The sequence below is a fragment of the Mesoplodon densirostris genome, chromosome 6 (assembly GCF_025265405.1).
Source record: "Mesoplodon densirostris isolate mMesDen1 chromosome 6, mMesDen1 primary haplotype, whole genome shotgun sequence".
Taxonomy (NCBI): domain Eukaryota; kingdom Metazoa; phylum Chordata; class Mammalia; order Artiodactyla; family Ziphiidae; genus Mesoplodon; species Mesoplodon densirostris.
This window is the reverse complement of record NC_082666.1, coordinates 82,460,522-82,486,114: the sequence shown is the minus strand read 5'-3', so window position 1 is coordinate 82,486,114 and position 25,593 is coordinate 82,460,522. Positions and strand designations below refer to the sequence as shown.

Sequence of the window (25,593 nt, the reverse complement as noted above, 5' to 3'; positions counted from 1 at the left end):
AAGGCAAAACTGTAGAGATAATAAAAAGATCAGTGGTTATCAAGGATTGGGTGAATGAGGGATGAATAGACAGAGCACAGAGGACTTTTAGGGCAGTGAAACTATTCTGTATGATGCTGTAATGGTGCATACATGTTATTATACATTTGTCCAAACCCATAGAATGTACACCACCAAGAGTGAACTCTAGTATAATGTAAACGGTGGACTTCGGATGATTATGATGTGTCAGTGTAGGTTCATCAGTTGTAACAAATGTTCCACTTTGGTAGGGGATGTTGACAGTGGGGAGGTTGTAAGTGTGTAGGGAAGAGGGTATATGGGCAATCTCTATACCTTTGGCTCAATTTTGCTGTGAATCTAAAACTGCTCTAAAAAGTAAAGTCTATTTTCGTTCCTTTTTATGGCTGAGTAATATTCCATTGTATATATGTGCCACATCTTCTTTATCCATTCAAAATTGGGCCATTTGTAGAGACGTGGATGGATCTAGAGACTGTCATACAGAGTGAAGTAAGTCAGAAAGAGAAAAACAAATATCGTATATTAATGCACACACATGGAACCTAGAAAAATGGTACAGATGAACCAGTGTGCAGGGCAGAAATAGAGACACAGATGTAGAGAACAAACTTATGGACACCAAGGGGGGAAAACGGCGGGGTGGTGGTGGTGGTGTGATGAACTGGGCAATTGGGATTGACATGTATAAACGGATGTGTATAAAATAGATAGCTAATAAGAACCTGCTGTATAAAAAAATAATAAAATTAAATTTAAAAAAAAAGTAAAGTCTATTGAAAAAAGAAAAGTCAGATCCTGGGTTGGAATCCAAACTGTACAAACTACCAGCTCTATAACCTTGGGCAAATTATTTAACTTCCTTGTGCCTCAATTTTTGCCTATAAAATAGACTAAAAAAATTCCTACTTAAAGTGTAAATGCATGTAAAACTTAAAAAAGCACCTGGTGTGTAGTTAAGAGTTCAGTGTTGGCTATTATTGTTATTATTATTAGTCCCAGAAAGGCAAACATTAATGTATTAGTTCTGGAATATTTATGAATATAAAGCTGTTAAATTAATTTGCCTCAATGAAGCAAGGATCTTCAAGATGTTTTACTGGGACAGTCAAGAAGTTTAGAGAAAAAAATACTTAGAACATTCATGATGTCAGGGGTGGGTTTACAGGATGTTCTGGTCAGGCAACAATACGGGCAGAACTGAGGCTGTAAGCAGAAATTTCTCAAAGGGAGAGCAGAATTGTTCAGGTAGAAAGGTTAGTGATAGGAGAAGGAGGTGTCAAGAGGGAGTAGAGCAAGTCAAAGTATCAGAAATTAATTCCACTGCGCCAGCAACTCTCCCTGATAACAGTCTTTTGCATATGCTTGCCTCCTTCTCTCTTTCCGGCAGTCGCAGTGTTTTGCATGATTTGTGAGTTAAAGTTTGACTTCTAAACTGATTGTTCATAGGTGTGTCCAAACATGTTGGGGATGCCCTGAAAGCCCATTCCTCCCAGTCCTTGAGAAAAATCTGGACAGTTGGAATCCCTCCTTGGGGTATCATTGAGAACCGGAAAGATCTCATTGGAAGAGATGTAAGTAGACAATCCTTTCACAACAAAAGGAAATAAACATGTATCCAGTTGCCAGCTTAGCACTATATCCAGATATCTAGTAGACACCTTGAATGTAATATACCCCAAATAAACTCCTGACTTCCTGCTGCCTCCCTTACCCTATCTTAGAAAGTGACAGTCTTGCCCTGCAGTTCTCAAGCCCAAACCCTGAACTTATCCTGGAATGATCTCCGTCTCGTGCCTCAAACCCGATCCACCAGTAAATTATCATCTTAGTTTCACTTTAAAAATATATCTGGGGGCTTCACTGGTGGCGCAGTGGTTAAGAATACGCCTGCCAATGCAGGGGACATGGGTTCGAGCCCTGGTCCGGGAGGATCACACATGCTGTGGAGCAACTAAGCCCATGCGCCACAACTACTGAGCCTGCACTCTAGAGCCCGTGAGCCACAACTACTGAGCCTGTGTGGCACAACTACTGAAGCCCGTGTGCCTAGAGCCCGTGCTCCGCAACAAGAGAAGCCACTACAATGAGAAGAAGCCCGCACACTGCAACGAAGAGTAGCCCCGCTCACCGCAACTAGAGAAAGCCCACACGCAGCAACGAAGGCCTAACACAGCCAAAAATAAAAATAAATAAAATAAATAAATTTATTTAAAAAAATATATATATATCTCCGGAATCTGACCTCTTCTTATTACCTCCACTGTTACTGAGCAGGTTTAAGCCACTATTTTCTGTCACCTGGATGATTGTAATAGCCTTCTCTACTCTCATCCATGTCTCTTATTAAGGTCTGATCCCAACACAGTAGCAAGAATGATTCTAAAGGGACGGACTTGTCTAAGTTTGTTTATAAGACTAATGTATATTTTTGGTAGGTATCTCAAGTATTACAAAAGGTATGAAGAAGAAAGATAACCACTGTTAATATTTTGGTGTGTATCATTCCAGAATTTTTTTCTATGTATGCGTACGTATGTATAGTAAAAAAAAGTTTGTGTGTTAAAAAAGTAACAACAGAAACCTATTGTTGTGCATCTGTTTTTCAGCTTAACTATTTAACATAATTAATTCTCTATGTCAGTTAATATAGACATGCTTATGGTTTGTTTTAACTTTCATTTTGGAAAATTTCGAACACATTAAAGAGTAGAGAGATTAGAATAATCATCTCCTTCACACCCTTCTCCCGGTTTCAACAGTTATGAACTCATAGCCAATTTTGTTTAGTTTAGTCCCTCATCCATTCTCCATCTCCTCCCTCCATTATTTTGAAGTAAATTCCAGACATCAAATAATTTCATTGGTAAATAGTTTAGTAGTTATTTCTAAAGTATATGGACAATTAAAAAATATAACCACATTGCCATATTTGTCCCTAAAAAATTCACAATAATTTCTGAATATCATCAAATATCCAGTCTGTGTTCAAGTTTCTGATTATCTCAATATTTCAGTTGTTTGATTTCATTATCCAGAAAATTTCCCTACATTGTGATGGGTTGATTTGTCTCTTTGGTCACTTAGTTTTTTCCTTGAGTCGCTTTTGATCTCTGGATTTTCCCTCCATCTCCTTTTCTGTTTTCTGTTTGTTTGTGTTCAATGTATTTGTTGAAGAAACTGGGTCATTCCAAAAGAGTTTCCCACAGTTTGGATTTTGAAGATTTAAGCTCTTGTAGTAGCATTTAGCCTATTTCTCTGTCTTTTGTCTTTCTTGTAAATTGGTAGTTTGATCCAAAGGTATGATCAGACTCAGGTTCTTTTTGTACAGGTTTATGCCCTAGGAGGAGATGTGTCCTTCCCTTGTGACATAACATCCTCTCTCTTTTTATGATGTCATTGCCTAGATTTATTATTTCAACAGGGTTGCAAAAATGCTAATATTTAATTATAGTGTTCTTTCTTCCTTTATTAGCTTAAATACTCTATAAAGAGAAACATTTTCTCCTCAATTGCTTGGTTTACCTTGTGGTACAGTTGTATGGGAAAGGGTAGAATAAATATTTGATTCTTTTTCTTTATTTGCCAGTTTTCAAAGCATTGAGTTGGTTATCTACCATCCCCCAAGGTGAACAGTGAGGTTTTTTTTTTCTGATTCATGAAGTTAAACATATTTGGTATATTTTAATCCATTCTAGTATAGTTACTATTCTTTATCATGCTCATATTGTCCCAGTGTGGCCAGTGGAGCCTTTCAAGTTGTCTCCTGAGTCCTTTCAACACAATTCTAGTCATTTATCATTGCTTCCTTGTGTTTTAGTATGAAAAAAAATGTTCTTGGCTCATTATATCTAATTTTTGCTCCTAGAGAAATGGCTGGTTGCTTTTAGTGGGAAATAGTATTAAGAGACCACATTCTGAGAGCCAAGGGTGCATTTTTATTTTTCATGCCTGATAAAGTTCTATTGTACTAAAGTACCATAATTTATTTAACCATCCCTCTATATTGTCCATTTATGTTTTCTATTTTTAACTTTTATGAAAAATGATATTAATTGTGATAAGACACATATATTTTTGAAACTAGCTGAAAACGTTTATTTCCTTAGAAGTTACTCTCAAAGTAGAATGTTTGGACCAGTTGGTATGTAACTTTTAAAATGTGACTAACTGTCTTCCAGAAAGGTGGTAACAATTTACATTCCTACCAACAGGGTATGAGGGTGCCCATTTCCCTGTACCATTTCCAGCTTTGGGTATTCTGGCTTTTTTTAAACTTTGCCATTCTGATAGGTATAAAATAACACCTAATTTTTCTTATGTACGTTTCTCTGATTACTAGTGAGATTCAACATCTTTCCATGTTTTTATGCATTTTTAAGCATAGTTTTTATATTTTGAAAGACCTTTGGTATTATAATTCATTCTATTAACATTTTTGTTTGCCATGTGTGTTGCATTTCCCAGATTTTAATTTGTATCATTTATGAACATCTTTCCATGTGTAAAAAATATGTGTTAAATCTATCAATCATTTTCTTTCTGGTTTCTGGCCTCAGTGTCATGCTTAGGGATTATAAAGGTAACTTTTAAATACTAATGTTTGTAACGTTTGTAGTGCTTTTTACATCCATTATTTCTTCTTCTTCTTTTTTTTAAATTTCTTTCTTTCTTTTTTTTTTTTTTGGCTGTGTTGGGCCTTCGTTGCTGCATGCGGACTTTCTCTAGTTGTGGCGAGTGGGGCTACTCTTTGTTGCTGTGCATGGGCTTCTCATTGCGGTGGCTTCAGAGCCAACCGTGCGGAGCACGGGCTCTAGGTGTGCAGGCTTCAGTAGTTGTGGCGCACGGGCTGAGTTGCTCCACAGCATGTGGGATCTTCCCAGACCAGGGCTTAAACCTGTGTCCCCTGCATTGACAGGCGGATTCTTAACCACTGCGCCACCAGGGAAACCCCCATTATTTATTTAAAGCCTCACAGCAACCTTCTGCTATAGGAATTATTATCATCACTTATACATGAGGAAAATAAGCCTGAGAAAGGAAGCAGATGTTACCCAGAGTTAAAGTTAGAAAGTAGAAGAGCCTAGCCTTAAACTTGGGCCCTTTGACTCCAAACACAGTTGGCCTTCCCTATTTGTGGATTCCGCATCTGAGGAGTCAACTGACAGTGGATCCTAAGGATTCAGCTGACCACGGATCCAGGGGATACTGAGGGCCGACTATACTGCACCATTTTATATAAGAGACTAGAGCATCCGTGGATTGTGGTATCTGCGAGTGGTCCTGGAACTAATCCCCCACAGGTACCAATGACTGTACTGTTCTCTCCTCTCTAAAAACAAATGAGAATTGGAGTAGCTTATAGAAGAATCAGCAAATATTAATGAAGATCTGGATATTTTATATTGAATGAATGCATCTCCATTTACTTTTCACTTCATTTGGAATACGAGAAAAAAAAGTCAGTGTCCAAATATTATTCTGGAATAGATCTATTAAAAGGCATAGTTTCTGGATAGTGATGCAGTCTATGTACCAATGCAGATCCTTGAACTGTTTTTTAATGATCTGAGACAAGGTAAGTACAGAAATTGAAAATAAATATATGGAACCATTTTTAGCTAGGTGACGGTGCTGTGACATCCAAGCATATGGTAAGCATGCTTATCTTGCTGTGTGTGTGAGTGTTGTTGAACTTGTGGGTCTCATGTAGTACAAGCCGCATACTAGTCATGCGTTAGGGGACTACCTATCTGTCCATAAAAAAATAAGAAATAAGAAAACTCAAATTGATTCTTCACTGCAGATAGCTTGAGAAGCACTGCTCTTGGTAGCAAGTACTACTTTTTGACCTGGACAGGAACTCTGTAGTACATAAACAGGCCTTTGGAGCAGTCGGCCCGGCAAGGATCTCAAGCTCTGACCGTCTCTTGTCCTCGCTGTCTCGCAGGTGGTGTGCCTGTATCAGACTCTGGGCAACCCCCTCAGCAAACTCACCACACTCAACTGCATGCACTCCCACTTCATCCTGTCCGATGATGGCACCGTGGGCAAGTATGGCAATGAGATGAAGCTCAGGAGGAACCTGGAAAAGTACCTCTCTCTGCAGAAAATACACAGCCGTGAGTACCACAGGGGCTCAACCAACAGGTCCTGGCTGGGGGCCTTGCTGTGGAGCAAGGTGCTCCATTGCCATCTGTACAGGGTAGAGAGGTCCAAGCTGGCCCATGCCTTAAGTTAACACCTGTGAACTCTCAGTGAGAAGAAAGCAGGGTATGAAATTGTGGGTGACAGTCAGAAGAGAGGAAGAGATCTTGCGGGACAGCAGAGGGGAGGTGTCAGAGTGGAGACTTTAGCAGAGTCTCTGGGAGTCCTTAGGCTTGGATGGATAGAGGGAAAAAGTAGAGAAAGAATTGATTTGGGAATGTGGATGGCTGAAAAGCCAAGAAGAGACTAGCCTGAGAAGAGCGGGCTATGAGCCTTGATAGTCAGGGAAGATGCCATTTCTATGTGGGTGTGGCGGCTTCAGTCAGGGAAGGGGTTGAAATCAGGACTTTTAGAAATAGGGACCTTTGAAGGTTTGTTGTGACATGCTGGCAGTGGTGCTTTGGTAGTGGCTAAGGAGGAGGAGTGGGGGGCAAAATCAGTGAGTGTCCTTGGGTGGAGAGGTGGGAATCCTTAAAGGGAGGAAGAGGGCTGGATGCTGCCTGGAGAAATGGAGACTGTCTCCAGGGCAGCAGAAGATGGCCCCTGCGTCTTTTGGTGAGTTAACTCTTCCACAGACTACTCCTGCCCTTTAAGTGGAGATGCCAGGGAATAGGAAGATTCTCAGGAGGCTCGGTCTTCTTCAAACCTTTGACTTTGGGCTGGAAAATGCTGAACATCCTTTGAGTTTTTGGCCCAGATTCCCTGAAGCAGCAGATGTAGTGAGGTCAGATGGATCAAAGCCCTATTTACTGCCTGTGACCTTGGGCAATGAAATTAACGACTGTCAAATTGTTCTCTTAATACAAGACAGAAGAAACTGTCTACCTGTAACTTTTGTTGTGAGAATTAGAGAAGATAAAATATGTTAGGTGTGCTCAGAATAGTATTGGGTACATAACAGGTTCTCAACAAATGTGTTTCTTTCTTTCCTTTTATTCTCCTTTGGTACAGGGGGTCGTCTGCTGGTTGGGGTGGGGGTAGAAGAGGGACTCTGGGAATTGTTGCCAGTCATTTAGAGCTTAATGTGAATGAAGTTTGGAGGCTCATTTAGGTCAGGAAGGGGGAGAGAGGAGCAGGTATGTGGCCCTCTACAGGGTGGGGGTGGCTAGTGGGGAGGGAGACCCACAGAGAAGCGGAGAAGGAGGGCAGGTCAGAGATTGCCCTGAAGGAGAATCCCTGAAGCGAGGGCCCTGCAGGGCTCTGAAATGTCTGTTACCTGAAATGTCCTGTTGCCTCTGATGACCTGGGCTCACCACCTGTGCTCAGGGATTCTGTGCAGCACTACGATATGTGTCCCAGGAGAGTAAAGTCTTTCTTAGTCTTTCTTATTTCCTGCTGATTCTCCATTTGTGAAAACAGCCCTGATGAATGAAAAGAGCCCCGAGCTTGCATATCGCCATATGCCATTCTATATTTCTACTTTCAAAGTCCTTAAAATTTAGGATTTATTTGGAGAGTTTTGCTGTCCATGGAGAGAGAATGTAGAGTCAATTTCAGTAGATTGGTAATATTTATTATTCTATGGAGAACTGACAGGAAAACAGCAAAAACAATAAACCACTTACACACGCACACACACATACACACACGCATGCATGCACACACACAAGAAAGAAGGAAGAGAGGAAGGAAGGAAAGAAGAAAGGAAGAATAAAAGAGAGAAAGGAAAGACAAATGAAAACAGACCCCACCAAGCCCAAAATTCTTACATATCAAAGCTGATCTTCATACCTCCTGTGCTCACTAGGGAGGCTTTCTGCCATATTTGTGTTTGTCTTTGATGTGGTTATAAATGGATTTACTTGGATGGAATGACAATAATTAAATATTTTTTTGATTTCTTTCATTTCTTTTCAACCGGGCTTCTTGGAGTCCCTGGCAAATCCTTGATGTTCGCAGAAAGCACTTACCAAAAATAAGAAAAAAAAAGGATGACTTCATAAAGTTGCTGTAGAAATCCCTTTGAAATGTGGCCAATGTCAGTTCCTGTTCTGTAAGCCTCTGAGGATGGAAAGAATAGGATCAGCTCTGTATGTCTTCATAATCCAAGTCTTGATGGAGAAGAGAGCCCTTTCCTGGGATGCCTATTCTAAGAGCCTTTCATTGGAGCTGTAATGTTGTATTCCTGCCTAAACTGGGAGCCAGGAGTAGAGGCAGCTCTCTCATGAGATTTGTCAGCAAAGAACTTCACGATTTTTTAAAAACAAATTTAATTAGTAGCATCAGTAAGATCCTTTTTGTAGAAAACAATCATAAATATATTTCTATTTATTTTTGTGAGGATTAGTTATTGCTTTAAAAAAGATGTATCTAACAGAAATTGAATTATTTTCCCCTCTCCTGTAGAATACCCTTACTGGTTTCTTTTTCTGATGATAAAAGTGTTACATACTCTCATATTCAGATAAAGAAAGAAAACACAGAAGAGAAGGAAGGGATAGCTTTCTGTAATCTTACTATAAAAAATAACCATTGTTAACTTTTTCACCTGTATGCTTTCAGAAATTTTCTATGTACACACAGAGCAACATTTAAAAATGAACACTGGGATCATATAATATCTTTTGTAGCCTTCCCTCCTCTTCCACTAAACATGGATGTATTTCCATATCAGTAAGCATAATTGAGCACATATTTAATGACTGCATAGTATATCATTATATAGGATATGAGATTCTCTTAAAAAATTTTTTTTCCATCCGTTTCAATAATTCTATAATTAGTGACATTTTCATCTAAATTTTCTTCTATTACTTTTATGCCTTAATAAACCATCGTCACCATTTCTTTTAGCTTTTATAGGACAATGTTGTTAAAAGAACCCTATGACTATCAATTGGTGTATCTTACGTCTGATTTTTAGTGATAGGGAGAAAATAATAAGGAAGTGGAGATATGTGGAAAAGGAAAGAGGTATAATGTCAAAGCCATTAAATAGACTGAATGAGATATTTGGGTGCCTGCTAAGAGGCCCACCCTTAACATTTGTGGAGTCAGGACAAAGGTTACACATGGAAACCCACATACTATTTGTTTAAATATTTAAAAGCTTTAAATCAAGCTAACCAGCAAAAACAACAAGAGAATAATGTTCAATCCTTTTACTTTTGTACATGTAGCAGGAAGGCCAGGTTTGAGGTCAGAGTCCTGGATTTTTGGGAGTACTGAGCCAGAACGTGGAGATGAAACAGAACTAGCACCTTGGCCCCTGGCCTACAGGTCACTCTCTGCTTCTCTTCCCACCTTTGGCTCAATCTCACGATGTCCAGTCTTCACACACGTTGTCAACTGGACACCCCAGCCTATATGTCCAAGCTCCATCCACTTCTCTTCTACTCCCCAAAGCTGCCTCTGACTTTGACAAGTATATTCCTGGGGCAGAGGTTCAAGCAGCCCCTGAAAGCAAGAATTTTGGGGTCCTGGGCAATCTAGTAAGTAGGAGAGGGAGCACAGGCTTTCCTTGGACCTTGACCCTATAGACTCCTCACTGTGAGGGGAAGGACATGGCCAGAGGAGGGCGCTGTAGACCATGGGGCCCAGAGTAAAGTCCTCTGTCGCTCAGGTGTGAGCATGGTGTTGCCTGCCAATTTTCCTTCTCTTGGAAAAAAAAAAAAATTGATTTAAATATGTCAATACACATGTGGTGTAAAAATTAAATCAAGTAATAAATCTATAGAATAAACAGTCAACATTTCCCCAAATCCTCCCCTCTTCTTTACTATTAATAATTTGATATATATCTTTCCAGAGTTTTCTGGTTATTTATGTAACATGTTATAGATATGTGCATATGTATATATAAAATATATACCCATATATGTGGTTTTAAATTTTTAAATAGGATTTTAAATAGGATCATACTGGGCATATCATTCTGTAACTTTGTTCACTTAATATCTTTTTAAAAAGAATGACTCCATGGTCTTTCCTTTTTTTGTCTTCCTCAATTTAATAAAGTAATATGTAGTCTTATAAGAAAGCCAAATAGTGAAAAATGGAATAAATTGAAATATAAAAGTCTTTGAGGTTTACCCATCCCATCTTGTTCTTAGAAATAACCACTATTCAAAGTTGATTGAACTGGCAAAAGTTTGATCATTTTTGGAGATGAGTGATGGACACATTGGGATCCATTATATCATTCTGTTTTCTTTTAGATATGTTGGAAAATTTCCAAGATAAAAAGTTAGTTTCTTGAAGACTACTACTTATTATTATTTTTTAATTACCAAAAGCCTTTAGGTAACTTTTTAACTGGGAGAAGATGCTCTCACCATATTTGTGTTACTTTTATTTAAAGTCCAAGCTTCTGGCTTGGCCTTGAACTAAGCAAGCCTGAGTCAAAGAAGAGAGAATGGCTAGTGCAAGTAACAAATGTATGTGGTAATTGAAAGACTTGTGTCTGGTAATCAGAATTGCTGATGGGGTTCCTTTGTAACAATTTGATATTGTTTGTCATCTGAAATAGGCTCAAGACAAGGAGTGCCCGTGGTGGGGCTGGTGGTGGAAGGTGGTCCCAATGTCATCCTCTCAGTGTGGGAGATTGTGAAAGACAAAGATCCAGTGGTGGTGTGTGAAGGCACAGGCAGGGCTGCCGACCTCCTGGCCTTCACCCACAAACACTTTGCAGATGAAGGGTGAGTTGTTGAGTCTTCATTTCTGAAAGTATGCTCTTTATTCTTCCATTTTAGTTCTTTAATTTCTGCTTTCATGTAGGCCGGATATCCTTAGAGGACAGAGACTGGAATTCTCTGGATATCTTAGAGGACAGAGGTTGAGACTGGAATTCATTTTTCAGTGGTTTTTGTATTTATTAAGCAACACCAAAATGCCCTCCAGTGATGCAAGTTGCTATTAGCTTAGCTGAAGAATGTCCGGCCTCTAACAAGGACCTTGAGCCCTGTCTGAGCTTAGGAAAAAAGGATTTCCAGGGGGAGTGAGGGAGGAGACCACTGTGGCCCCAGATCACCTTTAAATTCAATTGCTGTTAGTAAAAATAGCAGAAATTGGGGAAATCAACATCCTGACATTTTTGTCGCATATGTTGTACTTAGTTGAAGTTTTAACTCTTTCTCCTTTTTAAACAAGATGGTAGTTTTTCTCTATCCATCCCTATACACATTGTGATTCTTCCAATTTCAAAAGCGTGATATTTCTGCCAGGTGAGTAAATACAGTGCGTACAAACTGAAAGGTGGACCCCACTCATTTACTTAATAAATATTCATTCACTGCTTATTATTTCTCTCTGACAACTCTTCTCTTATAGTTTCTCTCCCCTTTCAGCCCTGCTTCCACCCCGTACCCCCTTCCTCTTCTATTACACCTCTCTCTTTCGTTTTGCAGTGTCAGATTCTTTAAGAATATTATGCCCATAATTTCTGGAGATTCACAGCCCCTTGGAAATCTATCAGCTCGAGAACCCTGCCCCAAGTGCATTCTTCCCAGGAGCATGGCAGATCAGTCCATTCTCTCTTTCAATTCAGCCTTCTCCTGGTGCTGCTGCTTCACTTTCCTTCCCATTCATTTATCTCTTGGCAGTACTGTCCTTAGAAACCTTCTCCATCACATGGGACAGACTCAGGGATGTTGTACTTGTACTGATGTTTCTGGCTTGTCCCCTTCTCTGCACTGTGTCAAGTCACGACCATTTCTCTCTCCCAGGACCCTGCGTCCTCAAGTGAAGGAGGAGATCATCTGCATGATTCAGAACACTTTCAACTTTAGTCTTAAGCAGTCCAAGCACCTTTTTCAAATTCTGATGCAGTGTATGGTGCACAGGGATTCTGTGAGTATGATGAGTTGATGACTCAACTGACTTAAAAAATGCTAATGTTCAACAATTGTGATATTTATTTTCACAATTTTTTTTTCATTTCTTACTTGATTATATATAGCTCTACAGAACTTGACCTTTAAGTTGAGTAAACGTGACTTCTTGTTTCCTCCCGCCCTCCAACCATGCTTCATATTCCTGACCGTACCTGGGAAAAAGCACTTAGACAATATAACAGTATTACAGAAAAGTGATTGAATTTAGTGAAAATTACATGTAAATATTTTCAGAGGGTAAAGGAACAGCTCCATGTCTTAAATAAACTCAAGTCTGCTGGCTTAGATGACTCTATCACAGTATCCTCAGTATGTCCTATAGGAGATCATTGGGGACGCACTGGACAATGGAAATATGTGAATAAACTCTCAGATGGAAAATAGAGGCCACGAACTTTGGACTATGAACATAATATAGATTCAGGAAAAGATTTTAGTGTTTTAGGGTACTTTGATCAAAATTTTTATCAGTGATTTGGATAGTATATAACTGACAGTTACATTAAATATGCAGATATGTCATATCATAGTGATCTTTCCAGAATTTGAAGGCTGGACCAAATCATACAAGATTTTGGTAATATTAAAGCACCTTCCCTCAAAAAACCAATTGAACAAGTTCAGTCTAGACTAAGCATGGCTAAACAGATGTGAAAAACCCTTTGGGATTTTGGTTGAACTAGTAACAACGAAAATAACAACCATGTCTACAATTAACGGTGTGCTTTCCAATATATTTTTTCATGTGAAATAGCCCCATGAGTGAGTTCAATATGGCAGTGATTGTTTATTTCAGTTTCAGAGATAACGAAGCTGAAGCCAAGAGAATTTAAGTGATTTGCCCAGAGTCATGCAGTTATGAAATAGTAGAACTAAAACTGGAGCTCAGAGTTGAAATCTTGTGCATGGTCTACTACATTTTATGTTCCCCACAACAGTCAGTAGGTTAAGAAAAGGATATATTAAAGGGATCACCCTTATATTTGTCTCCTTCTGTCATCAAGGAGAGTAACCAAGGAGCGGTGTAATAATCAAGAGGGAACTAGAGAAGGCAGCTAAGGGTTTGCATGTTACAGAAAGGTTCTCAACTCCTGCACAGTTGAGCGTTGATTTTATTCAGGCACATGGCGGGTGCTGTTACGTAGAGGGGCTATTAGCGTGAATTGTAGAAGAATTCTATCTTTATGAGACCTTAGAGATTATTTAGTGGGTTCCTCTCATCTTGTGGGTGAGGAACCTGAGATGCAGTGGTTTTAAGATATTTACCCAAGACTGACTAGTTAGTGGCATATCTGGGGCTAGAACTTGGCAATCTTGGCTCTTTTTTGTTGAACAGGTCCCTTTACTATATATTTTCATCTGCAAAGATTGAGATACATTCCTTAACAGGAGAAGACCTTTTATAATCATAAATAATGTCCTTATTTATCTTAAAAAAATCAGTCACATGCAAGGATGCACTGGAGGCTTTGATGTTGTGAAGGCTTTCTTCACTGTCCATTGTACTTGCTCACTGGGTGCATTGTAATTGCCTCACTTATTTTATGACAAATCCTTGAGGATTCATTTCTCATTAAAAAGCAAAAGTCTTAGTTTCTAAAGCTAGGTGAACAGAAGGATCTCATTTCGTATTCTTTCAAAATGAGGAATGGTTTTCTTTACATGAGGAATTGACACTGAGTTTCTTTCCATTATAGCATGTGAATAGTAAATTAATGTAGTAATGTTCTTTCATGCATGTTTCCTCTAAGATACTTGGAATTTTTCAGTTTTTTTTTATCCCCTGAATGCGTACAATTTGCCATTACCCTACTTAAAAGTTTTCTCTCTTATTAGTAAAAAAAAAAGAATTTTTTTTAACTCTGTGTGATTTTTGACATTAATGATGAATGTTTCACTTAATTCATTAGCTCAAGAGCAAATCTTGTGGGTACTTTTGAAAGCATTTCTTTGCTAGTCCCCAAAATGTATGGCTTTCTGTTTTTCAACTGTTACAGATTACCATTTTTGATGCTGATTCTGAGGAGTCACAGGACCTTGATTTAGCAATCCTAACAGCTCTGCTAAAGGGTGAGTGTCTAAATACGGTTACAATTGTTCCTCCTTCCCTCTTTTCACATTCTGTGGCACTTTGTGCTTTTTATGTTGATATCGTAAACAGAATATGTGATTCCTTTCTTTTACCCTAGGCACAAATTTATCAGCATCAGAACAATTAAATCTGGCAATGGCTTGGGACAGGATGGACATTGCCAAGAAACATATCCTAATGTATGGACAACATTGGAAGGTATAATGAAAATGAAGTTATTTGAAAGACCTGTGTCGTGTGTTGGTTTGTTAGGGAGGGACAAAAGAGAGAATTGGAGGAGAGATAGGTTGCTTTGGGGATGGATGTGGAGGTAGGGTAGCATCTCTGATGCTGGGTACACACCATTGCTAAGACATTTCTCTCATCTACTTTGCCTCCCTGAAAACATTTTTTCCTCTGGCTTTGCAGCCTAATTGAAGCTGACAAAGGAAGTCGGAGGAAAGACAGATGGAAGGATTTTTTATTTACTTTTTCAATGGGCAGATTTTTATATTGTTATTCAAAACTTAAAGTTTATCTTATTTTTTTGCACTAAAGTGTAATGCATGCTCACAATAGGAATGAGTGAAAACAGAGAAAAGCAGGAAGAAAAAAGATTACTCGTAGTGTTAATGCTAATCACCGTTAACATTTCATTTTTAAAAAATTACAGTTGTGACCAGACCATAGGTCTATTAGTTTGGGGTTGAGCTAATTTGTGCACATTGTTTAAAACATCAAATGGTACTAAAAAGCTACCAAAAAGACAGTAGTTCCCTGTCCTGCTAATCACTAGAGCCAAGCACTTTTGACATTTTTGGACTGTTCTGACATTTATAAATCTCCATATTTCTAAATAATAAGTCATATTGCTGTTTTCTGATTAATTTTGGAGAGCTCTTAACATTTCTGTCTGTGCCCTCCCTGCTGCAATCTGGACTGGTTGCCTGCTATTCCTGGTGCTGAGCTGTCATCCTTCATCATCTTGGAGATTCCCTCCTTTGTTAGAACACCTGTTTTTTGTATCCCCTGTTTTCCTCTTTCTTGATTTACTCCTTTATTTGATGATGTGTAGCTTGCAGTAACTTCCTGAGAAAGGGAGTATGGGAGATAAAAATTTTGAGGCCTTATATGTTTGGATATATTTTAATTCAAGATGGAACTAATTTTCCTAGAGAATTTTAAATGCTTAGCTTCCAGCACCCAGCAGTACTGTTGAGAAGTAAAAATCGTTCTGTTTTCTGATCCTTTGTTTATGACCATTTCTTTCTTCTCTGGGAGTTTAAAAAAATCTTCTCTTGTTCCAGTGTTCTGAGATTTCACAATGATGTGCGTCGTTAGGAGTCTTTATATCCATTACACTGGGCACTTGCTTTCAACTTGGCAATCATGTGTTTCCTTTCTGGGGAGTTTCCTCCCCTGTTTTCTCTGCTCTCATTCAGGAATTTTACCATTTAAATGTTAGACCTATGGACTGCTCCTCTAATCTTATCTTTTCCTCTTATCTTCTATATCTTTTCTTTGGTAGATTTCCTCAAGTTTAATTTTTCACGCCTTGTATGTAGCTTTTTGTTTCTGGTAGCATATTATTAATTCCTGAGAGCAAATTTGTTGTCTTTTTATTTTTTTAATTTTTATTTATTTATTTTCTTTTTGTGGACATATGTTTTTATTTCTCTACAAGTGAATTGCTGGGTCATAGGGAAGGTGTACATGTACCTTTTTTTAAATAGATCTTTATTGGAGTATAATTGCTTCTCAATACTGTGTTAGTTTCTGTTGCACAACAAAGCGAACCAGCCATATGCATATACATGCCCCCATATCCCCTCCCTCTTGAGCCTCCCTCCCACCCTCCCTATCCCACCCCTCTAGGTTATCGCAAAGCACCAAGCTGGTCTCCCTGTGCTACGCTGCTGCTTCCCACCAGCCAACTATTTTCCATTTGGTAGTGTATATATGTCGATGCTACTCTCACTTCGCCCCAGCTTCGCCCTCCCACCCCGTGTCCTCAAGTCCATTTTCTATGTCTACCTCTTTATTCCTGCTCTGCAACTAGGTTCATCAGTACCATCGTTTGTTTTTAAATTCCATATATATGCATTAGCATATGGTATTTGTTTTTCTCTTTCTGACTTACTTCACTCTGTATGACAGACCCTAGGTCTTAGCATCCTGAATATAATATGTTCTTTTGTTTTTTTTAAGCTATTAATGATAGTTCTTTTGAAGTTTTCTTCTTCCTGTATTGTCTGATTCCTCGTGGTTGACGTTTTTTGGTCTGTTTGTCCTGGACTCTTTGTTTAAGTGTGGAGGAAAGAAAGCTCATTAGAAATTCTGAGCCTGTAGATTTGGGTTTCACAGTAGGGTGATCTGGCTGTCCCCATTTGTTGGGGAACCTGAAGTGTTAGCATATTCATATATTTTCTTTTGTATTCATCACAATATCAGAGAGAAATCCTCCAATCTTCTGCTTAGAAGGTAAAGCCTTGTTCCTATTGTTACGGAAATCAATAGGGGAAGATGAGTGGGAAGGTCCCAATGTTAGCATTTATGCTGTCAGAATTCTGTGGCATAGATTTTGTTTGGTTCTTGACTTTTTTCCAATTTCTAGGGACTTCCATTTTTTGGCTTTCTGGAGACTGCTAAGTCAATTACCATTTGACCATCTGCTTTTCAACTTCTAAAATGTTTCATTCTTGACCTCCTTGTTCTTGTGGATTCATTTCTTTAAAAAAAAACACAAAAAGACAAAAAAAACCCTTTACTGTAATTTTAGTGGGGTTTTAGGTAGGAGTAAAAGTAGATGAGTGTGTTTAATTTGCCATTATACCCAGAAGTCGGGTATAGTTTAAATGGGAACATGCCAAGTTACCCCCCCCCAAAAAAAAAGAAAAAAAGAAAAAGAAGCAGAAGGAAAAGAAGGAAGGGAAAGAAACCTTGGATTTTTATTAGAATTGCATTAAATTCAAACATTAATTTGGGAAGCATTGAGATCTTTACCACAGTCAATCTTCTCATCCAAGAACACATTTATTCAAGAGGTCTTTTATGCCTTCAGTTTACCATTTGTTATTTCTTCACTTAGGTCCTGAACATTTCTTAGTAAGATTGTATTTTATGATTATTTTGTCTGTATAGTTTTGAGTTCAAATACATGTAATTCTTTAGTTATTTCTACTTTCTTAATTTCTCTGTATCTCTTACTTATTTCTGCCCTCTGAAGCCTGGCTCGCTAGAACAAGCAATGTTAGATGCTTTGGTGATGGATCGAGTAGATTTCGTGAAGCTTTTAATAGAATATGGCATGAACCTCCATCGCTTTCTTACCATCTCCCGACTGGAAGAGCTCTATAATACAGTGAGTACTGGAACATTTCATTAGTCACCTCCTTAAGATTTATTTATTAATTAGCTTAACACTTAGCTTAAACTATATCTTGAATGATCAAGTCTCCTTCAACGTTCATGTACAAAGATAACTTATAGAGAGTCGTCGACTTTTCAACCAAAGAAGAAACTTTCTTACCAAATCCATTGTATCCTATAGTCATTTCTGTGTTTCCCATTTTAATTAATTATACAGAACAGAAGCATAAACTAATTTAAGAAAATAGGATAGTAAGACCATAATTAAAGCCAAAGATGTGAATAAGAACAAATTGCTTTTATTGAGTAATTAGAAGCATTTCAACCTAAGGACACTTAAAATTTTGTTCCTGCAATTTTCCTATGTAAACCTTTTATTGAAACAAGACTGGCTTATTCCTTGTAAAGACACCAGTTGCTTAAGCCAAGCACCCTTCTTGAGATGTCCTTCCTAAGGGCCTTTGAATCTTACCCTTTCTTTAAAGCCCTGTTCAAGTCCTATCTTCTTGATTATTCCAATTCACATATTATAGTGCCCCTATAATATGGATTATTTGCCACTCTTTTGAACATACCTATCTTCATTATTGTTGGTTATTTTTAGTGTAAGTCCCACTCTCTTCTATTAGATTGTAAAAATTCTATGAAGAAAGTACTTCTATTCTTCATTGAATCCCTCAGTAGCTTGAATGAACGTAGTAAGTGTTCAATAAATATTCGTTGGTAGAATATAATTGTGTGATGAAATTTGTAATTGTGTGATTTATATATAATAAAGGTTAGTTACAGATTAGTTAAAATTTATTTCTGCCTCTTGCCACACAAAGTTAATTAAGGCCTTACTTCCTAGATATATACATCTTGCATTGAAAAATATTTCAATCTAATCACATCTTCTCTTGGGAAATACCTTCCTTAGAATTAATTTGGCTTAAGTTTCATTACTAAAGATGTTGAAGAAAGTTTTCAGTATTCTGGATTATTTATGAATTCTGAAATAAAGGTTTTTTATTTCTCCCTAGCACATGGTAATTAAAAGGTAATTAAAATTCTTCCTTTTGTTCTTTATTACAGAAACAAGGACCAACCAATATGCTCTTGCATCATCTTGTCCAAGATGTAAAACAGGTAACCTAATTATGAAGGTGTACAAATTTCTTCTGGTATTGTCTTAGCTTTGTGGTGAAGTGTTACCAGATTTTGCTTTGTAAAATGTAGACTTGGATTTTCTAGTGAATTACCTACCTTCTTTACCTGTGACCGAACAATTTCATCACCAAACCACACTCATATTTTTTCTTGTAATTTGTGTTTTAAAAGATTTGACCCACCAAGTAAGTGGCATTAGCTAATAATTATTTTCTCTTATAAAACATGAATTGGAGACATAGAAACTTCCAAGCAGAATTTCAGCTTAACATGATACAACAATATTGCCAATGATGATAATAATACCTGCTGAAAATAGAGAAACTTCCTGGTTCTGTTATCTTTATTGAAGGACTGGTATGTGATTCCATTGTTTTTGTTCTTGTTTTGTCTATTAGTGATAACTCTGGGGCTCTCACTTCCTTGGTGAGTCTAAACATTGTTCTAGGGAACCAGGATGGATCCTACTGGTCTATACCTTTGCTAATATTTTGCTCATGGTATTCTCATTGAACTTTGAGTTAAGTCAGACTTAAAATCATCTCTGATCCCCCATTAGTTACCAGAACTTTCCAATTTAACAGACTTTTTTTGCCTTAATACTGAAGTCTAATATCTTGATGGAGAGAGTGTGGGCTTTCTGATTATGTTGATTTGGTGGGAGTAAAAGGACTGGAGGAGGACATTTAGTTGGCAGATTAGCAGTAAGCAAAAGTGTCCATGCCAACGTAAATTTACCTTGCATTGATTTATGTTGGGTCAAATGATGTTCTTTAGATTATCTCCTTAAACTCTGATTCTGTCATGGTAAACTGAAGAAAAAGGAGTGAAATAGTTAGATATGTGTTTAACTAGCAGCAAAATGAGAGCATGATTTGTGTTCCTTGGAAAAAGTGAATTATGAATGTGAAAGAGAGAAATTAAATTATTTGCATTTATTTATATCTGTAACCTTATTTGTTGTTCAAAGCTTTGGGAACATTGTTCACAATCTGTTCATTTCAAAGATCTTGTTCAGCGCTCTGTGCCTTTAAAAGTGTGCTATGAATGGCAGCTCAGAAGTAACACTTATGAAGAGGCACTGTGGTTGCCTTTAAGGGGTCAGAGCAGTTTTCATTTGGCCTAGGCCCATGTGCTTGGAAACCTGCTACTCAGGCCCCTACCAGCCATGACGCTGGTCTTGGTACAGCCTCGAATTTTGAAATCTCATTTTGCTCTGCTGCTTCATGTTCCTTATTTCTATTTGTTCTACTTCCTTTCCTATTCTTGTTTTGTGTATGATTTGGTCAACACGGTGCAAAGTGTTACAGCCATTTCAATAGAGAAGCTTAAGATTTAACTTAGTGTTACTTTTGGACCCTCCAGCATATCCTCCAGTGATTATACTTTTGTTGTAGTGGTTCTGTCATTTCCAGCTAAAAACAATCTTTTGTACTCTCTTTAAATGTATTTTATTCTAAAGTGTGTATATGCATGAGAGAGAAAAAGAGAGGAAATGAGCTCTTAAAAGCAGACATTCCATGTCTATGAAACTAAAAACATCTTAAGGCTAAGAATTTTTTCCCATTTGAACAACCAGGTTGTATCAGTAGCTGCCATATTAAGTGATCAGTTGTTTTTGTTCTTGTTTTAGTTATTAGTGATAACTCATTTGTGAGTCTTAAGCATTGTTCTAGGGCTGAAGAGTGTGTGTCTCCCTCTTTGCAGTTTATTTGGTTATGTTCTAGTGACATGGCAAAAGAGATAGAAAAAGAGAACTGACAGTTACGTGTTACATGTTTTTGTTTCAGCATGCCCTTCTCTCAGGCTACAGAATAACGCTGATTGACATTGGACTGGTGATAGAATACCTTATTGGTAGAGCATATCGCAGCAGCTATACCAGAAAAAATTTCAGAGCCCTCTACAGCAACCTCTACAGAAAACATAAGGTAGCATAATTGAAAAGTACCCTAGTAAAATTAAGGATTCCTAGGAGTTATACTTTTAGAAAAATGGCTCGGGACGTTTAGATGGGAAGAGCTTCCAAAATGGACATGCTATTTATCGACATTTATTGAATGTCTGCTGCATGTAAATTACTGTGCTAAGTGCCGGCATGCTGGCCTGGGATGGATATAAAGATCAGGAGTTTAGAAACTTTTAGAGGAAACAGATTTATGAATAACTAGCCACAGTACAAAACAGGATATAATATGTGCCGTATTGACACAGAAGTATGTGGTGAGAAGGGTTAGAGGGAGAGATGACCGGTTCTTTCCTTATCTTTCTTTATCTTTTGAAAATACAGAAGTGGAAAGCTTAATAGGATTATATCTATAACTCATAATAGTACATAGCCTGGAGATGACAAACTTGGAACAAGTCTCTAGGGATTATATTGGAAGATGCATGCAGAATGTACCATGTGAAAATACATATTATACGTATTTTATTTTCCATCATATTTTTGAAAGTCTAGGAATGTAAAATTAGAGTTGCTGGTTAGTTGATTAGCAGAGAAAACATTGCTTGTTTCTTAAAATTGCCAGTACAGATCAGTACACTGAAGAGCCTAGTTCTTATTAGGGGATAATGAAAGTGTTAGAAAAGGTAGTTTGGGGCATTTTTGGCTGAGAGAAGAGCGGGAACAGTTAAAGGCACAGTGCTGTGGACACCATGGTATGGTTTTGCCGTGACAAGAAGACCTTTGTCACTGGACAAGTGCCAGAAGGTTGTGAGGGATGACACTGGAAAGATACTTTGGGATAAGATCACATAAAGAGTCTAGAATATCAAGCTACTTTTTTTTTTTTTTTTTTTTTTTTTGCGGTACATGGGCCTCTCACCGTTGTGGCCTCTCCCATTGCGGAGCACAGGCTCCTGACGCACAGGCTCAGCGGCCATGGCTCACGGGCCCAGCCGCTCCGCGGCATGTGGGATCTTCCCAGACCAGAGCACGAGCCTGTGTCCCCTGCACCGGCAGGCGGACTCTCAACCACCGCGCCACCAGGGAAGCCCTCAAGCTACTTTTGACCTTTATTTTTAAAGAATGAGGTGAAGTGAAAACCCAACTTGGCTTTAAGGGATGAGAAAACAAAACAAAAGAAACCCAACTCTCAAAGAGAAAATGTTCTTTATTGGCATTTCACAGGCATAGGGATACACTTGAGGTATCAATGCCTTCATGTAAACAAAATATGCCTTGCTATGAGATTACCAGTGGCAGGTATAGGACTGACTGTGACCTTGGTGCAGCCCAGTGGGGAGCATGCTAGGCAGGTTCCTCTAATGCCCTTTCTGGAAATGGGTAGGAAATTGCCCATTTCTCTAATTATTTTCTAGTGAAGGAGTACAGAGTTTATTGTGTTTCCTAGTAAATTAGATCGTAGCAGTTAACAAATACATGGTTTGGAGGCGGAGAGATCTGGGACTGAATCTTAGTTTTGTTCATTAGTAACTGTGTAATCTCGAGTGAGAAACTTAACCTCTCTGTGTGTCAGTTTCCTTATCTTTAAAATGGGAATAATATAATACCCCTTTCATAAATTTATCAAAAGGATTAATAAAATAATACCTAGAATACCCAGGAAAACCCATATTCCTGGTACATAGAGGGTATAGAGTAGCTTAATACTAATAGTCATTATGATTATTACTAGTGATACTATTAATTCTATATCACAGTAATAATAATGATAATAATTTGAGTAGTTTCTTTAAAAAGTTGGACCCCATTACTTCTACATCTAATTTATATCTGTAAAACACAAACTAAAAATAAGTAAATAAAGTACAAATAAAATAAATAAATAAATATTAATAAATAAGTAAAATAAAGTTCAAAGTTCCCAATACGGTTTGTATTGGAAATTTTATGTCAGTCCCTTTAAGAATGCTCTCGTTGGTTTTTGTTTTTCATTGATGAAAGCTTCATGCTGCCAAGCAATTAATTATGTTGTTATTGGGCCTAGCCACTGGAATTCCAGTAGTGATATAACACCTGGAAAAATTCCGTAACTTTCTAACTGAAGCTTAACCTTGGAGCTGTTTGTGAATGGGAACTTTTTCTTATCAGAACTGTGAATCTTTATTGCCTATTCTGAACTTGTTTCAGGTATAGAACATCGATTGATTCTAATGGAATTTCCACAGAGAAAAGGAATGCAGATATATGATAGGGAGCAAAAGGACACGTTCTCTAAGATGTTAGGAAATAAGAGTGTGCTTAGTAAGAAGGGGATCCTGAGAGGCTCTTGTTGGAGGAGTAATTAATTACTAATCTTGGATGAGAGACAGAACCATTGGTTATTTGATAGGACACAATATTATATTTGGTTTTATTGTTGTCTAGAAATAAAATGTTAATTGTTACCACTATAATCATCTTTTTCCCTTTTTGTTTTATTTTAAAAATAAAATAACATATTCCAGCAAGTGACCACTTTTGCTCAAAGCCCTCCCCAGCCCCCTCTTCACCGAAGATGCCGCTCAGGAAATAGAAATGAATCTGCAGAAAGCACACTGCATTACCAGTTCATTAGAACTGCCCAACCTTACAAAGTCAAGGTACCAGTTACTTATTTTAGATTTGAAAAGAAAATTGTCCTTAAAGACTGAGATCTTTTCTTCATTTAAAGTTTGAGAATGGGGGGTACAAATAGAGGGATCATTTACAGGTACTATAAACAGATGGCACAAGTCAAAAGCATAATACAGGTGTTCTCTAACAGTGGTGATCAAACGCCCAGGACAAGCAACTAAATGATTTGCCGGGGCTGGCACCTCAGGCTGCCTTCCTTGTTCCTACCTCTACCATGTCCAGATGTTGACTCAGGAAGGCAGTCCATGGGATGGTACTAAAAAATAGAATCATTAGCCCAACATTGCACCCTCCTCCTCTTTTCCCCAAGGCTAATTGGAGGTGACTGTTTCCTTCTGCTTTCTTTTCTCTGACACTGTCCTCTTGCATCTTCTTTTTTCCCTTTTGAAGCTTTCTAAAAAATAATTTTGGCCTAATGTTACAGTATGACAATGATAATGTATTTATGACTGTGTGTGTGCATGTGAGCGTGTGTGAGCAGCATTATGCCCCCCTCCCTTTACTACCTCAATCCCACTTTCCTCTGGGGGTGAATGCTTTTGTTTAAGAGTTTCCATATAAATGGTTCCTATGTTGGCTGAAAGAGGTTTGCTTTTTATAGCTCTTAAAATGAAAAGATATTTCATAAAATTACCGTTGGTCATAATCAATGAACATAAATTCCCTTCATTTATAGAAATAGAGGAAGCTTGTTACTATTTTTGCTATGATCTCCTTTAATTAAAAAGAATAAGCTGGGACGAAGTGAGAGAGTGGCATTCACATATATATGCTACCAAATGTAAAATAGATAGCTAGTGGGAAGCAGCCGCATAGCACACAGAGATCAGCTCAGTGTTTTATGACCACCTAGAGGGGTGGGATAGGGAGGGTGGGAGGGAGATACAAGACGGAGGAGATATGGGGATGTATGTATATGTATAGCTGATTCACTTTGTTATAAAGCAGAAACTAACACACCATTGTAAAGCAATTATACTCCAATAAAGATGTTTAAAAAAAAAGAATAATTATTGAATCTTGTTATTTGCCAGGCAGTATTTTGGGCACTTGGTTGAATTTGAGATGCAGGTGTGTTGGAGAAGATGTAATTATGACTGAGAAATGGTCCCACCCTCCCTCCCAAAGTAATAACCACAGTGCAGTATGATGAGCATCGAGAGAGAGATACATACAAAGTGATATAGAAGACTATGGGGGTTAGAGAATGGTTTTTGAGATGAGCTGTAAAAGGTGGTTTTACCAGGTAGAGAATAGTATTTCATTATTACTTATTACCATCACTAGGGGAATATAGTCAGAATAAAGGAAAGCAAAATTAAAACCAATCTATTTGTATGAATGTTGGCAACACTAGTGCCATATTTCTAAGAGGAAGATAATGAATCTATTTGTAAGGTGAGGTTAGAGTTTTGTTTTTTTTTAATAGTTATCATTTATCTAATATGTTATTTCAGCCCATTTCCTTGATAAATTGAAAATTGTTGTATAGTTAGTGGCTCTATTCCAAAGGTATAGTGTTTTAAGTTGTGTTAAGTGCACTTAAGGTATCTCAGCCTAGGGACCCTGGAATTATTAGATGCAACAAGAAATGGATTAAAAAAGGCCAAAATTTTGGTTTCTGATTTATAAAGTTCTATTATTATTTCCATCTCTTTTTGGTGATTTAAAAATATTTTTAAGATACCCGATGTGTTTTGTCAGGTAAGAACATCATGCATTTGAGTATTTGGACACCCATTCCTATTTTGTATTCTAACAGGAAAAGTCTGTAGCCCTTCATAAATCAAGGAAGAAGTCAAAAGAAGAACAAAATATATCAGATGACCCTGACTCTACTGGCTTTATTTATCCTTATAACGACCTGCTGGTTTGGGCTGTGCTAATGAAAAGGCAGAAGATGGCCATGTTCTTCTGGCAGCACGGAGAGGAGGCCACAGTCAAGGCAGTAATTGCTTGTATACTCTACCGAGCAATGGCCCGGGAAGCCAAGGAGAGCAATATGGTTGATGATGCCTCAGAAGAGCTGAAAAATTACTCAAAGTAGGAGTTCTCCCTTTACCTAATATTAACATCGACAGTTCTTAGAATGGTTAGACACATTTATCTCCCTCAGCTTAGAACTTGTAAGATGAGTGGACTTATAGCCGTGTGTTTCATGGACTCTCCCATAAATAAGGGTCTTGAGGTATTTTAAGGACTAAAAGGAAGAGAGGTGGCATTCAAGTCAGGAGACTTGGGTTCTAGTCCTAGTCCAGCTCTTTACTAATTGTCAAATCACTTGACCAGATTTCGGGACTTTAGTTTCTTAACTATAAAATGTTCAATGAATGATTTTGGAAGTCCCTCCTAACTCTCAAACT

General features: G+C 37.9%; 1 protein-coding gene across 2 annotated transcripts in view; it reads left to right on the top strand.

Moving 5' to 3' along the window:
• TRPM6 (transient receptor potential cation channel subfamily M member 6) overlaps positions 1–25,593 on the top strand; it is a 141,010-nt gene that overhangs the window by 45,886 nt on the left and 69,531 nt on the right. For both annotated transcript variants that reach the window (XM_060100901.1, XM_060100902.1), the window contains exons 6-16: positions 1,471–1,595; positions 5,972–6,143; positions 10,697–10,865; positions 11,892–12,015; positions 14,057–14,129; positions 14,249–14,349; positions 17,357–17,491; positions 18,574–18,627; positions 20,439–20,579; positions 23,095–23,196; positions 24,993–25,273. In XM_060100901.1, the coding sequence (XP_059956884.1) occupies positions 1,471–1,595; positions 5,972–6,143; positions 10,697–10,865; positions 11,892–12,015; positions 14,057–14,129; positions 14,249–14,349; positions 17,357–17,491; positions 18,574–18,627; positions 20,439–20,579; positions 23,095–23,196; positions 24,993–25,273 (1,477 nt within the window). The remainder of the gene's footprint in view (positions 1–1,470; positions 1,596–5,971; positions 6,144–10,696; positions 10,866–11,891; positions 12,016–14,056; positions 14,130–14,248; positions 14,350–17,356; positions 17,492–18,573; positions 18,628–20,438; positions 20,580–23,094; positions 23,197–24,992; positions 25,274–25,593) is intronic.